Source organism: Cervus canadensis, chromosome 27, assembly GCF_019320065.1.
Source record: "Cervus canadensis isolate Bull #8, Minnesota chromosome 27, ASM1932006v1, whole genome shotgun sequence".
In the NCBI taxonomy this organism is placed as follows: domain Eukaryota; kingdom Metazoa; phylum Chordata; class Mammalia; order Artiodactyla; family Cervidae; genus Cervus; species Cervus canadensis.
In genome coordinates, this window is record NC_057412.1 from 999,360 (window position 1) to 1,016,306 (window position 16,947).

Here is a 16,947-nt window from a genome sequence, read left to right on the forward strand (position 1 = left end):
TACATAATCGCCTCCACCGTCTAAAGATCTTAATTTCACTCAGGTTCTCACCTTCTCCCGACACGGCTGGCTTGGCTGCTGGGGAAGCTACCCTCTTCAGACTTGCGGGACTTTCTGAGGAACCAGAATCCATGCTGGAAGAAGGGGGGAAGTATTTGAATTTTACTTTTCATCCTCAAAGAAAACAGTACAAATAACAATGATACTTTCTTTTTAAAACTGCTTAACATTTATAACTATTTTTTTTAAAAAGTATTTATTTTTCCAGGTCTTGGTTGTAGCATGTGGGATATAGTTCCCTGACTAGGGATCAAACCTGGGCCCCCTGCATCGGGAGTCTGGAGAATTGGCCAATGGACCATCAAGGAAGTCCCCATTTCACATTTAAAACACTGATAATCTACAGCTGAAATAGATGCACTTTGCTAAGTCAAAACACATCACAAAGGGCCATGGCGGCCTTACTCTAAGCTCACATCCTTGTCTGTCAGCACTTTGCTTTGCTAGATACACAGCCAAAGCACTGGTCTATTTCAAAGTATGACGGACATGCTCATTCAGTATTTTTGAAGAGCTTCTCTTCTTGAAGCTCTTAATTTATTTTGACCATCTGTTTGGTTAGAACAATGAAACAATAACCTTCAGAGTAAGGTTCCATACCATAAGGTTCTTAACAAAAAAGATAATTCACTCTCCTAATAATTTCCCCCAATTCTTTGGGCTTCTAAATATTTGTGGATGTCTGGCACAGTACTGAAAGTGAAGTGAAAGTGAAAATCGCTCAGTTGTGTCCGACTCTTTCTGACCCCATGGACTATGCAGTCCATGGAATTCTCTAGGCCAGAATACTGCAGTGGGTAGCCTTTCCCTTCTCCAAGGGATCTTCCCAACCCAGGGATCAAACCTAGGTCTCCTGCATTGCAGGGGGATTCTTTACCAGCTGAGCCACAGGGAAGCCCAAGAATACTGGAATGAGTAGCCTATCCCTTCTCCAGCGGATCTTCCTGACCCAGGAACTGAACCAGGGTCTCCTGCATTGCAGGCAGATTCTTTACCAACTGAGCTACAATAAGCATAAAGAGGAACAGAACTGCCAAGAAACCCACAAGACTGTCCCAGGTCTCAGGGTAGAATTCCCTCTTGCAAAAGTCAATGAAAAACAAGATACACAGGCTTCTGAGCGAGGAACAAATGACCATCATCTGCAAGAGGCTCTCTTCTATTGACACATACCCTAACTTCTGCAGTGAAAAGACGCAGAAGACGAAACGATACGGCAGCTCCTACCTATGAATCCTAACTAGCACAAACAAACAGTTTCGTGCTGAACACGGCATGCACCGTGGAAGCAGATGAGCACAGGCATACCTCGTCGATTTCCTGACGGGCCCTGAAATGAGCTTCACGTAGGACTTGGGGAACCAGCCCTTCTGGCCTTGCACTTCTCCAAACCACCACATGTCTTGCTGCTCCAGTACGGTGATGACATCATTTTTGTTAAAGTTTAAATGGTTGTCTTTCTTGGCTCTCCACGGATACAGGGCTTGCGCCTGTAGCCCCTCCACCTTTTCACCCTTGTGTGGAAGAACATAAAGGACCTCTCGTGACTTCGTGATCTGTTATCAGTTCAGCTGACACGAACACCGTCACCTCCCCTCCGATGGGTACATGTGCAACCACAGAAGACACCCCCCCCCGCCTCCTTCCCCCACCTTCTCCCCCGCTACCCCCACACCCCGGCAGCGCAGCATGGCTGCCACATGCCCCCCGGTTCTCAATAGCTGTTTCCTTCCCAAAGTGGAGGTGAAAACCTGCCAGCCTGTTCACAAAGCCATGGCAGGCCCATCTAGAAGTCTCTATTTAAACCATCTAGGAGATCGTATTTATTCTGTTGCACCTGGCCGAATGCCTTTCTATTTTGGTTCTATTTTTAACTCTCAAGTTGCCCAGGGCAATCCCATTCCCGCCAGTTTCCAACTGGATTTGGATGTTTAGTGAAGGATTAATTCCGGAGCAGAAACCTTCTGAAAGCTCAAAAGGTAAGCACATCATATCTTAGTTTAGGTGGACACAGGGAAACAGGTCTCGGGCTGGGTTTGGTTTGTCCTAGTTCCTTTTTAGAGAAACAGGGCTTGGGCAAGCATAAACCCTCTGTAATCCCATGTACTATAGAGCTATATGCAAACTCTGTATGAAGATGAAGGCCATCTCTGCCTCCCAAAATAATCCAGGTTAAAATACTTTATTAAGCAGAAAGCACGATAAAAATGCCCAGCAGGACATGACCAAGGAACTCATAATTAATGCAGAAGAAAGAGACACAAACAACTATGTCTACCACTGGGCAGAAGGAAATATGCCAAAAAGAGGTTGCAACTATTCACGGTGGGAACAGAGAGAAAAGAGGAATGAAAGTTGCCTGCAGGCAACAGGGCGAGTTTCACACAGGTGGCAGTGTTTGAGCTGGGCCTTGAAGGACAAGAAGCATTTTGATAGCTAAGGCTTCGGGGGGAGAGAACTCCAGGTGGAGGGCACGACCGTGAGATGCTTTCCTGCCAAGGTTCGAGGAGGAGGAGCAGGATCCGGGGGTGCGTGTGGCCTAGTCTCATGGAGGGGTGCAATAGGAGATGAGGCTGGAAAAGGCAGGGGGAGGCATTTATTATCTCTTAAAAGACTATCACATAAAACTATCACAGTATCTTAAGACAATACTATTATAAAAAAAAATACGTCAACTTTCAATTATGTATGTATTAATAAATGGACAAGAACAGGGATAAAGCCCAAGGACAGCTCATTCAGAACCCACCTGGACTTGCCTTCAGAAGATATTTATTTTCATAATGACATTTAACTATGATTATGCCTGATAAGCAGAGAATTTATGATACATCGAAGTTTCGGCTTTCATGCTGGCAACTTCCAAATCCTGGTCTCCGTGGGTTTTCGTCTTCTGAGACCCATGACATCCCCATTTCCTTCCATCTCAACTGTCCACTTGGTCCAGTCTTCAGAACAGAGGAGGGTTCTCTGGATTGCAAACACCCCGAGGACCACTGAGTCTCCACCTCCCATTTCTCCGGTTATGTTCACAGTGCACCTCCCACCTGAGCCGCGGAGCTCATCGCTTCTGTGTCCCCTAAATCCTCTCTGGCATTTCCATTTCATCTCTGCCATTTCACCTGGGCCCTCTCTGGTATCTAGTAACCTCTCACCCTGAGACATCTTGGCTGCACCTGCCCTGTCTCCATCTTCCCACACGGAGAGCCTGGGATCAGGGAGAACACAGACTCTGGGTTCAGAGCCCGAGTCTGTCACTCACTAACTGTGTGACCCAAAACAACTGTTCACTCTCTCAGTTCATGCCTCTCAACTGTTCACTCTCTCAGTTGAGGCCTCAGTTTCCACATCTCTAAAACACAGACACTTTCTTCAAGAAAATTTAAGAAGCTCTATCTGCAGAGTTGCTATGAGAGTAATCACTATAACAGGAGTAGCTTCTATTACTATCAGTCCTTCCAAACCATACAGTATTGCTGGAGAAAGCCAAGACAACTTGTGATGACAAGTCACAGACTCAGGTTAAATTCAGCCAAGTCACGCCTCATCCTTCTTTGCTCAATTCCTATTCTGCATGCCCCGCAGGCCCTGGGGGCCCCTCCCGAGAAAGCTGCCTGGAAACACGACCTCAACTTCTTTCCCTCTTTCTCCAACCTCTCTGCACCCTTTCTCTCCCAGGAAAAAAAAAGCAGCCTGTGTTTTCTCTGCTTTTAATGCTGTTTCCCCTTAGATGCTCAACTTCTCAGTCTCTTTCTCCACTGACCACACAGCTGCTTCTTGTCCTTCTATCCTTTCACCAGACCTTCCCATTTTCCCACCTATCCTTTTCTCTGTATCCCTCTGCAATCTGGAGCATCCTCCTCTTTCCCGGATCACAAATGCGCGCCGCCCGCCTCTTTGCCTGGACCACCGCCTTTCGTGACGTAAGAGCCACCGCGGCCCGCCGTTCTCCTGGCCCTGCGCTCCCCTCCTCCACCGGAGTCGCCACTCTGAGCGGGACGCGCGTGCTACCTGCTGAGCCGGACAGACGCAAAGGCAAAGAGCGCAGCTCCCGTGCAGAGCCGCCCTCCTGTCCAGGGCAGAGAAGACACACACTGCACGCAGCTTCCCTCCCCCACCCCCCGCGCCCTCGCTCCTCTGAAGCGCCCACTCCACTTCCTGAGATCTGATCTGTGTTCCCATTTCCCAAGACAGGAAGGCCTGACTGTCTCACTCTCACCTGGCAATCAACACTCGAAAACCCAGCTCCTTCCTCTCACTAAAAGCCAATTTCTCTTTCTGCCTGACTTGTTCCCCCTTAAGGTCAATTCTCTCCTCAACCTTTTCCCTTCCTACTCCCACAGGCATTGGGATTCCACCTCCTCTAATTGCTGTCACTTCCCCCCGTGTCCCCCGTCGAATCTTTCTGCACACCTCCACGTGAGTCTTCCCAGAGCCTGTGTTCAAGCTGCTTGTTCCCAGGGCAGAAACTGTCCTTGACCCCGAAATGCCTGCCAGATGGGCAATTTCCCTGTTTGATTACTTATAGAAATGTCATTTCTTTTATCACGTTAAGTAGAAATATTATCCTTTCAGCAATTACTTTCTTAATGAGGCATTTAAGAGCTTCCCATTTAATCTGCAGTCAGTCTATCTTCTCTGATAAATACTCAGTGGTCTAGCCACGTGGATGGACCCCATGTCTTTCCTGAATCACACTCTGGCCTCCGAACGAAAGCCTCTCTCCTCAGGGCAGTCTGCGTGCCAGCCCTCTCCACTTTCTAATCAGCTCTTACCCACTGTTTCAATGAAGCTTCCCTGAACAATCCAGGAAGGTAATCCAGTTTACTCTCCTCTGAATAGTCATGACTCCCTCCACTGGGAAAACTGAACTGGATCCTTGCCTGCCAGCCAACCCAGATGCATATAATGAGGGTTACATTTTTTTTTTTTTTGCCACTCTATGTGGCTTGCAGGATCTTTGTTCCCCGACTGGGCATTGAACGCAAGCCCTCTGCAGTGAAAGAGAAGAGTCCTAACCACTGGACTGCCGGGGAATTCCCAAGGCTTACTCCCAAATGACAATGACGACAAGCATTGGCTGAATCTTTCCATCTCATACAGCACGCAGGGGCCTCCCGCTCCCAGCGATGCTGTTACCTGGCCTAAAACAGGAGATGGAGATGAGCCTGTGGCCGTGGCTGGAGTGAAGGCCGATCTCTGCCTCAACTGCCCGGCGCTTGGCACGGTGAGGGAGGGCTGGGCTGCCCATGCGTCCCAGTTGTCTGTTTCTGGCTTCTCACTGGTGCTAGTGGGCCACCTGGAGGGGAAAGCGCAACGCCGTGAGCAGCAGGGACTTCCCAGCGTGTCAGTGCTTCTCCCACAGCAGACACACACCGGGACGTGCGTGGGGCTAGTTCAAGAGCAAGGAGGGGGAAGAGCACTGGACTTGGGTTTGGGTCAGAGCATCACATACTAGCAATGGGTCTCAGGCAAGTGACAGGAGTTTCTCTGAATCCTGATTTCCCTGTTGATCAAATGGGAACAGTACTGTGTCACTCTGGTTAGCTGTCAGGGTGACCTGAAATCCTACGCAGGGAAATACTCTGTAACCTGAGGCACCAGAGAAACACCCTCACGTGATCCTTATCTTCATTTGCAACAGCAATGCTAAATCAGCAAAGAAGCAGCTTTGCGTCACATAGGAAAACCTGCCAGGCTGGCAGCTGGTGCCTCGTAGTATCTTCTCTCTGTCCCAGCACCACACAGCAGGCACTGGGCCATGAGCCTGGACACCACGGTAACCCTACAGGTGGCATCCTTAGAGCAACCTGTTGGGCGCAGCTCGGGAACAGTTTTAATTTTGTGATTTTATAATTGTAAATAAACACATCTGTGCAAGTTGCCGATTGAAATGTAATGGACTTTCGAGAATCTTTATGAGAGATAAACAAATTTGCAAATCAAAATATTTCCTTTGATAGACGGCAGGCACATCCTGATTCCAGGTCTGGAAATAAGATGCCCAGGAAGATAGCCAGAGAGCTGCAGGCCACACATTTATTGAGCAAGAGAGTCATGTTGACTAGACCCACAGCAAAACGAAATCCTGAAGAGTTTTGTCTTCTATTTTAGTGTCAGCTTTAATTTAAAAAGTCAGAGTGTTTTAAGGGAATATAAACTACTGTACATAAAATAGATAAGCGATCTGATTTACTGTAGAGCACAGGGAACTATATTCAACATCTTGTAATAACATGTAACGGGAAAGAATCTGAAAATACACATATATACATATACGTGTATACACACACACACACATATACGTACACACACACACACGTATATATATATACACACATATATACGCATATACACACACACATACGTATATACACACACACGTATATATACACACACACATATACGTATATATACACATACACACACGTATACACACACACGTATATACACACACACATATATGTATATACACACACACATATACGTGTATATACACACACGTGTATATACATACACACATACGTATACACACACACGTATATACACACACGTATATATACACACACACACATATGTATATATACACACACACATATACGTATACACACACATATATGTATATATACAAACACACACATATATGTATATATACACACACATACGTATACACACACGTATACACACACATACGTATATATACACACACACACATACGTATATATACACACACACATATACGTATATATACACACACATATACATATATACACACACACACAAATACGTCTATATACACACACATACATATACGTATATATACACACACACATATACGTATATATACACACACACACACACATATATATGTATATTTGAATCACTTTACTGTATACCTGAAACCAACATAACAATATAAATCAACTATATTTCAATTTTAAAAAAAGATCAGGAGAGGAGAACTTCAATGTGGTTTCAGGCACGCTAATGGGAACACTACTTTTTAGCAGAGATGAGACAGGGAGGACCTTCTTCAGCACTTTCAATCTTTTATGTGAAAATACAAGTATGAAAACTATGCTGTTCATTATATCCTTTCCTCTACTTTCCCCTGCCCTTGGTCATTACATGCCTCTCTTCGCTCTATTTGATCCACTTGATCTTTCTCCAGCATTATTCCTTGACTCCTTGCCTTCTATTTGTTTTTGCTGAAAGATGATTAGACTCTAAAACAAATTTAAAACATTTCTTACATCACTTCTACTTGAAGGGCAGTATAAAATATTTTTAGACCAATGGCACAGCTGGACCAATCCTATAAGTGGGAGCGTGGCAGCCCTCCATCTGTCCTTTCAAACCTCTGCTTACACACTGTTTTCAATGCCGTTTCCTGATGACCAAGGGCATGGCACCAGTAGCTGCCAAGTGCATACATCTCTTTGCCCCGCTGTCCACTTATCCGGGACTGATGAAAGAGGAAAGCCTCAGAGGAAACAGCCTTCTATCTTACTCAAAACCACATGATAAAATTCAATTTCTGTTTCTGTCCAGCAAAAAAAAAACCCAAAACAGTGCTATTTTCATGCAGGAAATGACTCTAAAAATTTGCTGACATAGGTATTGAGCAGATTATTAGGAAACTGTGTTTCTCCATTTCTTCCACAATAATGAAAGATACAGACAAATGAGTGAATGAAACAAGGGTAATAGGTTTTACTTTATCCTAGGGAAAAATCATTGTTGAGCCATGATATAATTAAATCCAGTTCAGAGAATATGATCCACAAATTGCCAAAAGACCAGTCAGAGAAAGAGGCCACGAACAGTACTCAAGAGGTACAACCCAAGGACTGAAACAGCACTTAAAAGATCACTAATGTGGGACTTCAAAAATCGCCAGAAATGGCATCCAACACGTACGTGGAGCTGAAGTCGGCCCAGTTGTTGGGGGTCTCGGAGGGCTCTGCGGGGGCTGCAGCCAAAGGGGCGGGGGTCTCACGCACAGCCACTTTGGGTGTAGGGGTGGAGGCCACCTCAGTCACTGGTTTGACTGGGGCAGGAACCTCGTTTTCTGGGATTTTCTCTGCGTAGTTTGCAGGGAACCATCCCGTCTTTCCTTTTAATTCTCCTCCAAGCCATCCCGGTTCTCCAGTTTGGCTTTCGTCCACCTGCAGGAAAGTCATAAACTTTAATTTAAGTGGAACTAAATCAACCCCTACAGACACTGAACACTCTTAACAGAACAAAGCCCCCACTTCTGACCCAGTCAGACTAACACACAGCACAGACCTTTCTTCGCCTTATTCTTAGTCTGAGAGTCTGGAAAAATAGTCTCTAAACATTAACTCTAAAGAAACAGTTGGTGCTATAATTCATGTTCTTACTCTTTTGTGCCTGTTTATCGTTTTCTTTTTCTCCTAACAATAGCAGCTAGGATAAAGTACCTGGAGTCTTAAGAAGTCCCATAAACTTTTTGAGCTACTCTGAATTATAAAATGATGTGACAGACTTCATCACTCAGGAACTCAAGTAATTATTAAAAAATAATTTGACTTAGGTTTATTGTTTAAAATGGAAAGCAAAGGGTGCAATCAATATAAATGTAGCCCTCTAAAAGTCTCTGATAACTAAGCAGTCCTTATTCAGCACACGGACAAGAGAAACAGAAAACACAGTCTTAGATGTTTCTATAGGCAATAAAACTGGCTGCTGCATGTAGTCTTTTGAAAGCTCCACAGATATATGAAGAGAAAATTAAAGAAATGATTATTTAGAGCAACGATTAATTTTATTAAAGTCCTATCACTTTCTTTTGCACAAATTGTACTGTAACATTCACAAATGTGCACAGAAGAATACAGGATTCTGCTGTTTAAAAATTTCAGAGGAGCTTTATTACAACTGGGCTTTTAATGTTTGCATTTTATCTTAATTCTGACTCAAAAGGATTAGTGAGAATCACCAGAATGACTCTAATACTTATCTTTCCAAGTTACCCTCACTATTTTTGAGCAACAGGAGATCAATTTGAAGATAATTACATTCCCTAGTAGAAAATTATTTTCATTACAGTAAGTCAAATAAAGTTCTGTCAGAGATCTTATTTTATCCTGTAAAACACTGCCTCGGGAGGTAATGCATTGAACACTTCATTGGACTTGAATATTGCTCTTTTGAAATCACAGAAATGGGTGCTAGGGTTTCAACAATGACTGGAAAAAAGTTGCAAAAAAATCCAGTTTTCTAACCCATTCAAATATTCAGCAAAACAAAACAGAGGGAAGGGACATTTGTATACCTACGGCTAATTCATGTTGATGTTTGGCAGAAACCAAAGTAATATTGTAAAGCAATTATCCTTCAATTAAAAACATAAAGAAAACAAAAACAAAAAAACACAAAATAAATAACTATGGAACCACATATTTATTTGTATTCTGTGTAGAGTAATATGGTATGATGTTTATTAGCTTCTTTGAATTAAAAAAAAAAAAACACCTTGGGATAGGCATGCAGAAAGTAGAATTCAAAGCTCACTGAATTATTTCTACATGTTGGTCATAAAATAACCTGGAGGAGAGCTTCCTTGCTGCTCTACTTTAGGGAAGCCTTACTGGCATGGGGAAAAGCAACTTTTAAAGCTGAGAATTCTCCAAAAGGGAGTTACCCAGAGATAAAGCACAACACTGCTTCCAAAAGTTCTATTTTTGGCTTTAGAGTTCCGGTTGGAACACCCCCACATTGTCTTCTTCTTTCTTCCTCTTCTGGGCAGCCCCACATGTTTCATGAGATGAGGATTTAAGGTGACATTTTCCCCACTTGGATCTTATTTTCTGCTAGACTCAAATGGCTAGATGCCCTTCCTCACTGGTGACACTCTGACGCACTGTAACTTGCTAGCTGTTTTGTGCTGGAAACATAGCTGTTTGTAGGGCAGGCTCAGCCAGGGCCTCCCCAACTTCTCATCAGGTTCAACAGACAAGCTCCTAGCCTTTCTGTGTGTCCCAGGACCAAGGGGAGGACAGTCAGCAGTGAGTGAGGAGCTGGAGTCAGACACACAAGCACTTTGCCTCAAGACTGCAAGGTATCATGCTCAAGGGTAGGGCTCTGCAATCAGACTGTCTCAGTTTTAGTGCTGGCTGGGTCCTTGTTGCTGTGAGGGCTTTCTCAGGTTGCAGCCAGTGGAGGCTACTCTTTGTGGTGGTGAGCTCTTCATTGTGGCACACAGGCTTAGTTGCCCTGTGGAGTGTGGGATCCTCCTGGAACAGGGATCAAACGGGTGTCTCCTGCATTGGTGGGCAGACTTTTCTCCACGGAGCCACCAGACAAGCCCCTTGTTCAGTTGCTCAGTCGTGTCTTGACTCTTTGCGACCCCACGGACTGCAGGCTTCTCTGTCCTTTACTATCTCCTGGAGTTTGCTCAGACTCATGTCCATCAAGTTGGTGATGCCATCCAACCAGCTCATCCTCTGCTGCCTCCTTCTCCTCCTGCAGCCCCTGCTTCAGTTTTAGTACCACTTCTACAATTATTAGCTGGCTGACTTTGGACAAGTTTAATCTCTTGGTGCCTCAGTCTCCTTATCTATAAAATGGAGGATAATAATAACAGTACCTGTTTTATAACAGTTGTGGTAAGAAGTATCCAGAATACTGCCTGGCATCTGAGATGTGCTTGATGACAGATTCTCTTCTTTTTTAAAGATTTTTCTTGACATAGACTATTTTTAAAGTCTTTATTGAACTTCTTACAATATTGCTTCTGTTTTATATTTTGTTTTTTTTGGCCACGAGGAATGCGGGATCGTAGCTCCCTGAGACCCTGCACTCAGACCCACACCTCCTGCACTGGAAGGTGAAGCTGTAACCACTGGACCACCAGGGCAGTCCGACAGACTTTCTAAAGCCATCTCTCCTGTTGTCCAGATCTGACTCTTGTGCAGTTCTCTTTTGTCCTGTAAAAGCCTAGGCTCTGTCTGACCCTGGTCACTTTAGGTAACCAGAGATTTGGGTTCTCTGTGGGGAGGTGCCTGCTCTAGAAACCTGTCTGGTACCCCAGGCCCTCTGGGCTGGCCTTCCTGGCTTCCTGTAGGGGCTGAAGTGTGATCCCAGATCCCAGCCTATCTGAAACCCCTTACTGGTCTGTCCTAGTTAGGCCTCCTTGAGTACCAGCTGCTTTACTTAATGATGTCCTATGACCCGCTGTCATTCCCTTGAGATATGGGTCTTACTTGGTTAACCAGACTTTTGGTTGACACCTGGAATTGGATCTGAAGCCCTGAGGGAATGTTCCACCCCATGGGCAGGTTGAGCTCACATCCTAGTTAATTACACCCAGCCCTGCCCCAAAGATGACAGAAAACAAGCACCACCACTCAGGAAGAGGGTGCCATGGCAGCCCCTTATCCTTGCAAACAAGAGCTTCTGCTACCTGTCAAGGCAATAATGAAACCAGCTTGTCACTTGTCACCAAGGAAATCCATCACTTTTAACCTAGGAAACTGTTTGCTAATTGAACAAACAATAGTCTCAATGAGTTTAATTTATTCTTATAGAAATCCATTAATTTGAATGACCAATTAAATTTTAAGGTTCAGAGGATAAAATAAAAACTCACATATAACATTAAATTAAATTAACCACTTAGAAAAAGTATAAAGGGTCTTGTACGAAAATGAGAAACATTTCCTCCTGGAGTTGAAAAGCTTTACTCAAAATGCCAACCAATTGTGAAAATGTTATATATAATTAGGATAGAAAAAGCACAGTCAAACACACAGACTTCTTTGTAAGCGTCTATGGCTGGCTATAACGTGAACTTATATGTACATGGGGTAGATTCATCTATCTGTGGCTTACGTTGATCACTCACAAGTGAGGGGATTTTTGTGCTAATGATATTGGTCTTAATACAGTTTTGCTTAGCCACCACACTGCAACACCTCAAAGCATCTGGGAGCCTTCTAGTGAAATGTCAAAGTGGGAAGCACAAACCCCAAATGTTGCTTAAAGGTCTGGGAATATGTTAGAGACCTAGTGTATGAACTGTTAATAATTAGGCACTGCACACTGGAGGGCACTGAGGCGACAGTCTAACGCAGGCAGCATTATCAGGTGCAACGACTGAACCCCAATACCCAATAATATCAGACCTCTTTTCTCAGTGTTTGTGGCTTCAACGCCGCCAACTCTGTTAGGTGACACTAAGGTTTCTAACGCCTCTGACCTTGTCACAGAGAAGGGTAACAGAGGTCCTCTCTCTCCTCACAAGCAGAACAGACTGTGGACAGTAAACATGTGTAAACTGTGTACTGGCTTAGACCTGCCGCTGCAGCTGCATGGGATATGCGGGGAGTGTGGAGACAGCACGTGCTTCATGCATTTGCCAGTTTGGAAATAAAAGGGTGCCCCCTGAACTCCCGGATGAGGATATTAAAGCTGTTTTCTAGGGACGCAGCCCTAGAGAATGGACTTATGAACACAGTGGGGGAAGAAGAGGTGGACCGAATTGAGAGAGGAGCATGGAAACATATACATTATCTGATACGTAAATCAGCTAGCCAGTGAGAATTCACTGTATGACGCAGGGAGCCCAACCAGGTGCTCTGCGACAGCCCAGGGGGAGAGGAGGGCGGGAGGCGGAAGGGAGGTTTAAGAGGGAGAAGACGTGTGTATACCTGTGGCTGATTCATGTTGATGTATGGCAGGAACCAACATAGTATTGTAAACAATTATTCTCCACTAAAAAATAAATAAAATTTTAAAACATTAAAACAAAACCCCCAAAACACCTGTTTTCTAAAGTGCTAATCTAGAGGTCAGCCAAAATTTTTGTTTTAAATATTTATTTGACTGTGTCTGGTCTGAGTTGTGGCATGCAGGATCTCCAGCTGAGGCACGTGAACTCTTAGCTGCAGCATGTGGAATCTAGTTAATGGAACCAGGGGTTGAACCCAGGACGCCTGCACCAAGAGCTTGGAGTCTTAGCCACTGGACCACCAGGGAAGTCCCCTTAGCTTTCACAAGGACTCAAACCTGCAATTGTAGCACAAAAGCAGCTGTAGGCAATATGGAAAGGAATGTGCCTGAATGTGTGCCAGTAAAACTTTATTACAAAACAGGCAAGGGCTGGATTAGGCTCACTCTGGGAATCAGTGTATGCTGAGCATAGGCTCAGATGTTAAGGTCACGGAAATCTAAGAAAGGCAGGAAAGAAACGGTATTGACTACATTAAAAAAAAAAATTCTCCATCAAAAGAAGAGAAAAAATGAGTTTAAATTGTTATAAGGGTAACCCTAAATTAAAGGATAAATAATTTTCTGAATGAATGGATTGGTTCATGGCTAAGAACTCCTAAAGAAGTCTCTCTCTTTTTTTCAGAATGACTTGCGATTAGTTCTGACAGAAAAAAGATTAGGCTGGATCAGTGGTACCCAAAACTCCCTGACAGAACCACCGGAGAAGATTTTGAATTCTTGTTGTTCAGTCGCTCAGTCATGTCGGACTCTTTGCGACCCCATGGACTGCAGCACACCAGACTTCCCTTTCCATCACCAACTCCCAGAGCTTGCTCAAACTCATGTCCATTGAGTCAGTGATGCCATCCAACCTTCTCATCCTGTTGCCCTCTTCTCCTCCTGCCTTCAATCTTTCCCAGCATCAGGGTCTTTTCCAATGAGTTGGCTCTTCACATCAGGTGGCCAAAGTATTGGAGCTTCAGCTTCAGCATCAGTCCTTCCAATGAGTATTCAGGTTTGATCTCCTTCCTGTTTAAGGGACTCTCAAGAGTCTTCTCCAGCACCACAATTTGAAAGCATCAATTCTTCAGTACTCAGCCTTCTTTTTGAATCCTAAATATGGATTAAAATTTCCCAGAGTCTCCAGGAGAGAGTTCTGGATTGGTTTGTGTGTGTGTGTGTGTGTGTGTGTGGCTCAGACGGTAAAGCAATACAGGAGACCCGGGTTTAATCCCTGGGTTGGAAAGATCCCCTGGAGAAGGAAATGGCAGCCCACTCCAGTACCCTTGCCTGGAAAATCCCATGGAGCATGGAGCCTGGTAGGCTACCGTCCATGGGGTCGCAAAGAGTCGGACAAGACTGAGCGACTTCACTTTCACTCTAAGATCCCTGAGCAGGACTGATGTATTCAGCCTTGTGCCATTTAAAGCCAGCTGAGTTAGATGATCAGCCTGTGCTCTTAAGATAAACTTAAACAAAATGGCAGTGAGCAGAATTGTTCTAATTTCTCATGCTATTATTCCAATACATTGTGGATGTCAAATTGGGCTTTTTCACCCTCCAGGTTATGGGACCTCCAGATCAGAAGACAGGCCATAGGTTTACAAAGTATCTAAGCCTTAGCCGTCAAGGTCAACTCAACTAAGATGCCTCCATTCAGAAGTCTTCCCAGAGCACATCCGTTCACTCTGATTCCTTTTCTCTTTTACATTCCGAGCAGCAGTAGTGAACATTCATTGGGAACTTCATCATACACTGGCTTTTTCACATGTTTCTCCCTATTTTTCTAAAAAGATTTTAAACATCTGAATGGTGGATGTTACCTTATATTTCTTTGTATTACCAACAACAGTTAGAAGAGGACTATATATGAAATACCACCTAATTTTTGTTAATCATGAAAAAATACTTTTGGAGAAAACTGAGCTGATAATCAAGATTTTTAAAAGTAAAATATTTTTTAAAGCCTCCTGCAAGACTGCCTGCATTAAAACAGGAAACAGGTTGCTAGACCTCTAAAATCTAACAGGTGTAGTTAGCTATTTTTCAAAGTCTGAGAAATATGAGAATCTGATAATGACTATGCCTGCAAAAATAAGTGAACTCCTGACTACTCAACCAAGAGAGATTGCTAAGGATGTTCTACTGTATATTTTCCATAACTGTGTTTCTTAACTACAAAATTCATGAAATAAAAAAACTGTTCCTCTTACAAGTCAATTTCCACTTTGGGTGTCCAATTGTTAGCCTCACAAAGATAACACAGCTGATGCCACTTGGGGTGTCTTGTTGCATTCTGGGATATAAAATGAAGACACCACTCCAGTCCCATCAACAAGAGGACACAGGATGCCTTGTGGATGAAGGACAACAAAGTCCCTTCATCACATATTTGGGATGTCGGAGATAAAGTAAACAGTAAACTGGGCCTGGGTGGACACTCTCTGTTTTATTTGTCAAAGTCGGATTTATCTTTAGTGTTTTATTAAAAATTACAAATGTAGATACAGTTGTAAATATAAATATGGTGGTAGTGGTTTAGTTGCTAAGTTGTGTCCGACTCATTGCAACCCCATGGACAATAGCCCTCCAGGGATCCCAGTCTATGGGATTTCCCAGGCAAGAATACTGGAGTGGGTTGCCATTTTCTTCTCCAGGGGATCTTCCTGACCCAGGGATTGAACTGGGGTCTCTTGCATGCAGGTGGTATAGAAGTACATAAAATTAAAAACAACCACCCCCAACCACTGCCAAGTAGTAACCACTATTAACAGTTTGATGCCTACACTGCAAGGCTGTAAACTATATGCATATAAACATACACCTGCATAAAAAAACACACACCTGGTTTTTTATTTACCCAAATACAATTATACTCTACATATTGTTTCTGCTTTTTTTACTGGAGAGTTTATTCGTATCAGGTTGGCCAAATAGTACAGAAAAACCCAAATGAACTTCGGGACCAATCCAATATATGTAGATCTGTGTAATTTTCGAAAACATCTTTATTGTTTAGCTGTATCGTAATTTATTTAAATCATCTCCCTACTGAGAGATACAGGGCTGTTCCTTTTTTGAAACTTTTACCGGCAGTGCTGCAGTGAATATCCATGGACACATTTATTTATGCACTTGCCAAAAACAGCCTATAGAAGGAAGAATAACAGAGTTCCTGGGTCAAGGGAAATGAGGAATTTTAAGTCTGAATAAGCGTTGCCAAATTGCCTTTCAACTGCCTCAGCCAATTCATATGACAATGCTCATGATGTGTGTTATACTCACTTTCCTACACTCTTGACAAAGCTGGATATTATCAAACTCATAAACTTGCTCAGCTGAGAGATGAAAAATGTTATCTCATCTTTAACATTTCCATTTTCCTGATCACCAAAGAAAGAAACATCTTTTTGTATATTTTAAAAATCATTTATTTTTCTTTGTCTGTGTATGTATTTCCTTAAAGCTGTAGGTTTTTTTCATATTAACTTTTCAGTCTTTATGTATCATATGGCGACCCTTTATCTCTCATATATTTTGCAATCTATAGGAGTTAATTTTGTAATACTGTCAAATCTTTCCATGTTGTTCATTGATGGCCTCCAGTTTTAACCCAGAAAGTTTTTTTTTTTTGTTAATTTTATCTTTTAAGCTTAATCTACTTAGAACTTATTTTTGCCCATGATCTGAGAGACTTGACCTGATAATTTGCCAATACAGAGCCTTCAAGTTAGTCTTTACATGGAAGCTAGCAAACAGAAACCTGGTTCGCAAACTTTTATTCCTTTCTTTTCTTCTTTTTCTATTTTAAGCACAGCCTACTACACAAACTCAAAACATCTTTTTACTGCCACGACAACACCCAAAGATATGTGTACTTACACAGAATTAAAGTGATTTAAAAGAACAAAACATTTAATAAGATACAGACTTCCTGACAGTGAGAAGGCACTCACCCATTCCCCTTTAACCTCCACCAGGAAAGCACAGGTTTGAAAGCAAGGCAAAACACATGTTTAATGAGATGTTTCATTCTTACGGTATATCTACACTTTATTCTTCCAGAGGGGCTGGGGCTTAACTAGTCAATTTAAGGAAAAAAGACTCAATATCACTGTAACAAGACGATGTTTCCCTCAAAAATAGCAATAT

General features: G+C 43.2%; 1 protein-coding gene across 9 annotated transcripts in view; it reads right to left on the bottom strand.

Annotated features, from left to right (window-relative positions):
• Positions 1 to 16,947, bottom strand: part of ITSN1 (intersectin 1) — a 251,838-nt gene that overhangs the window by 78,942 nt on the left and 155,949 nt on the right. For all 9 annotated transcript variants that reach the window (XM_043448750.1, XM_043448748.1, XM_043448749.1 and 6 more), the window contains exons 20-23: positions 7,981 to 8,228; positions 5,200 to 5,359; positions 1,369 to 1,574; positions 52 to 134 (exon numbers count right to left, since the gene is read on the bottom strand). In XM_043448750.1, coding sequence (XP_043304685.1) covers positions 52 to 134; positions 1,369 to 1,574; positions 5,200 to 5,359; positions 7,981 to 8,228 — 697 coding nt within the window. The remainder of the gene's footprint in view (positions 1 to 51; positions 135 to 1,368; positions 1,575 to 5,199; positions 5,360 to 7,980; positions 8,229 to 16,947) is intronic.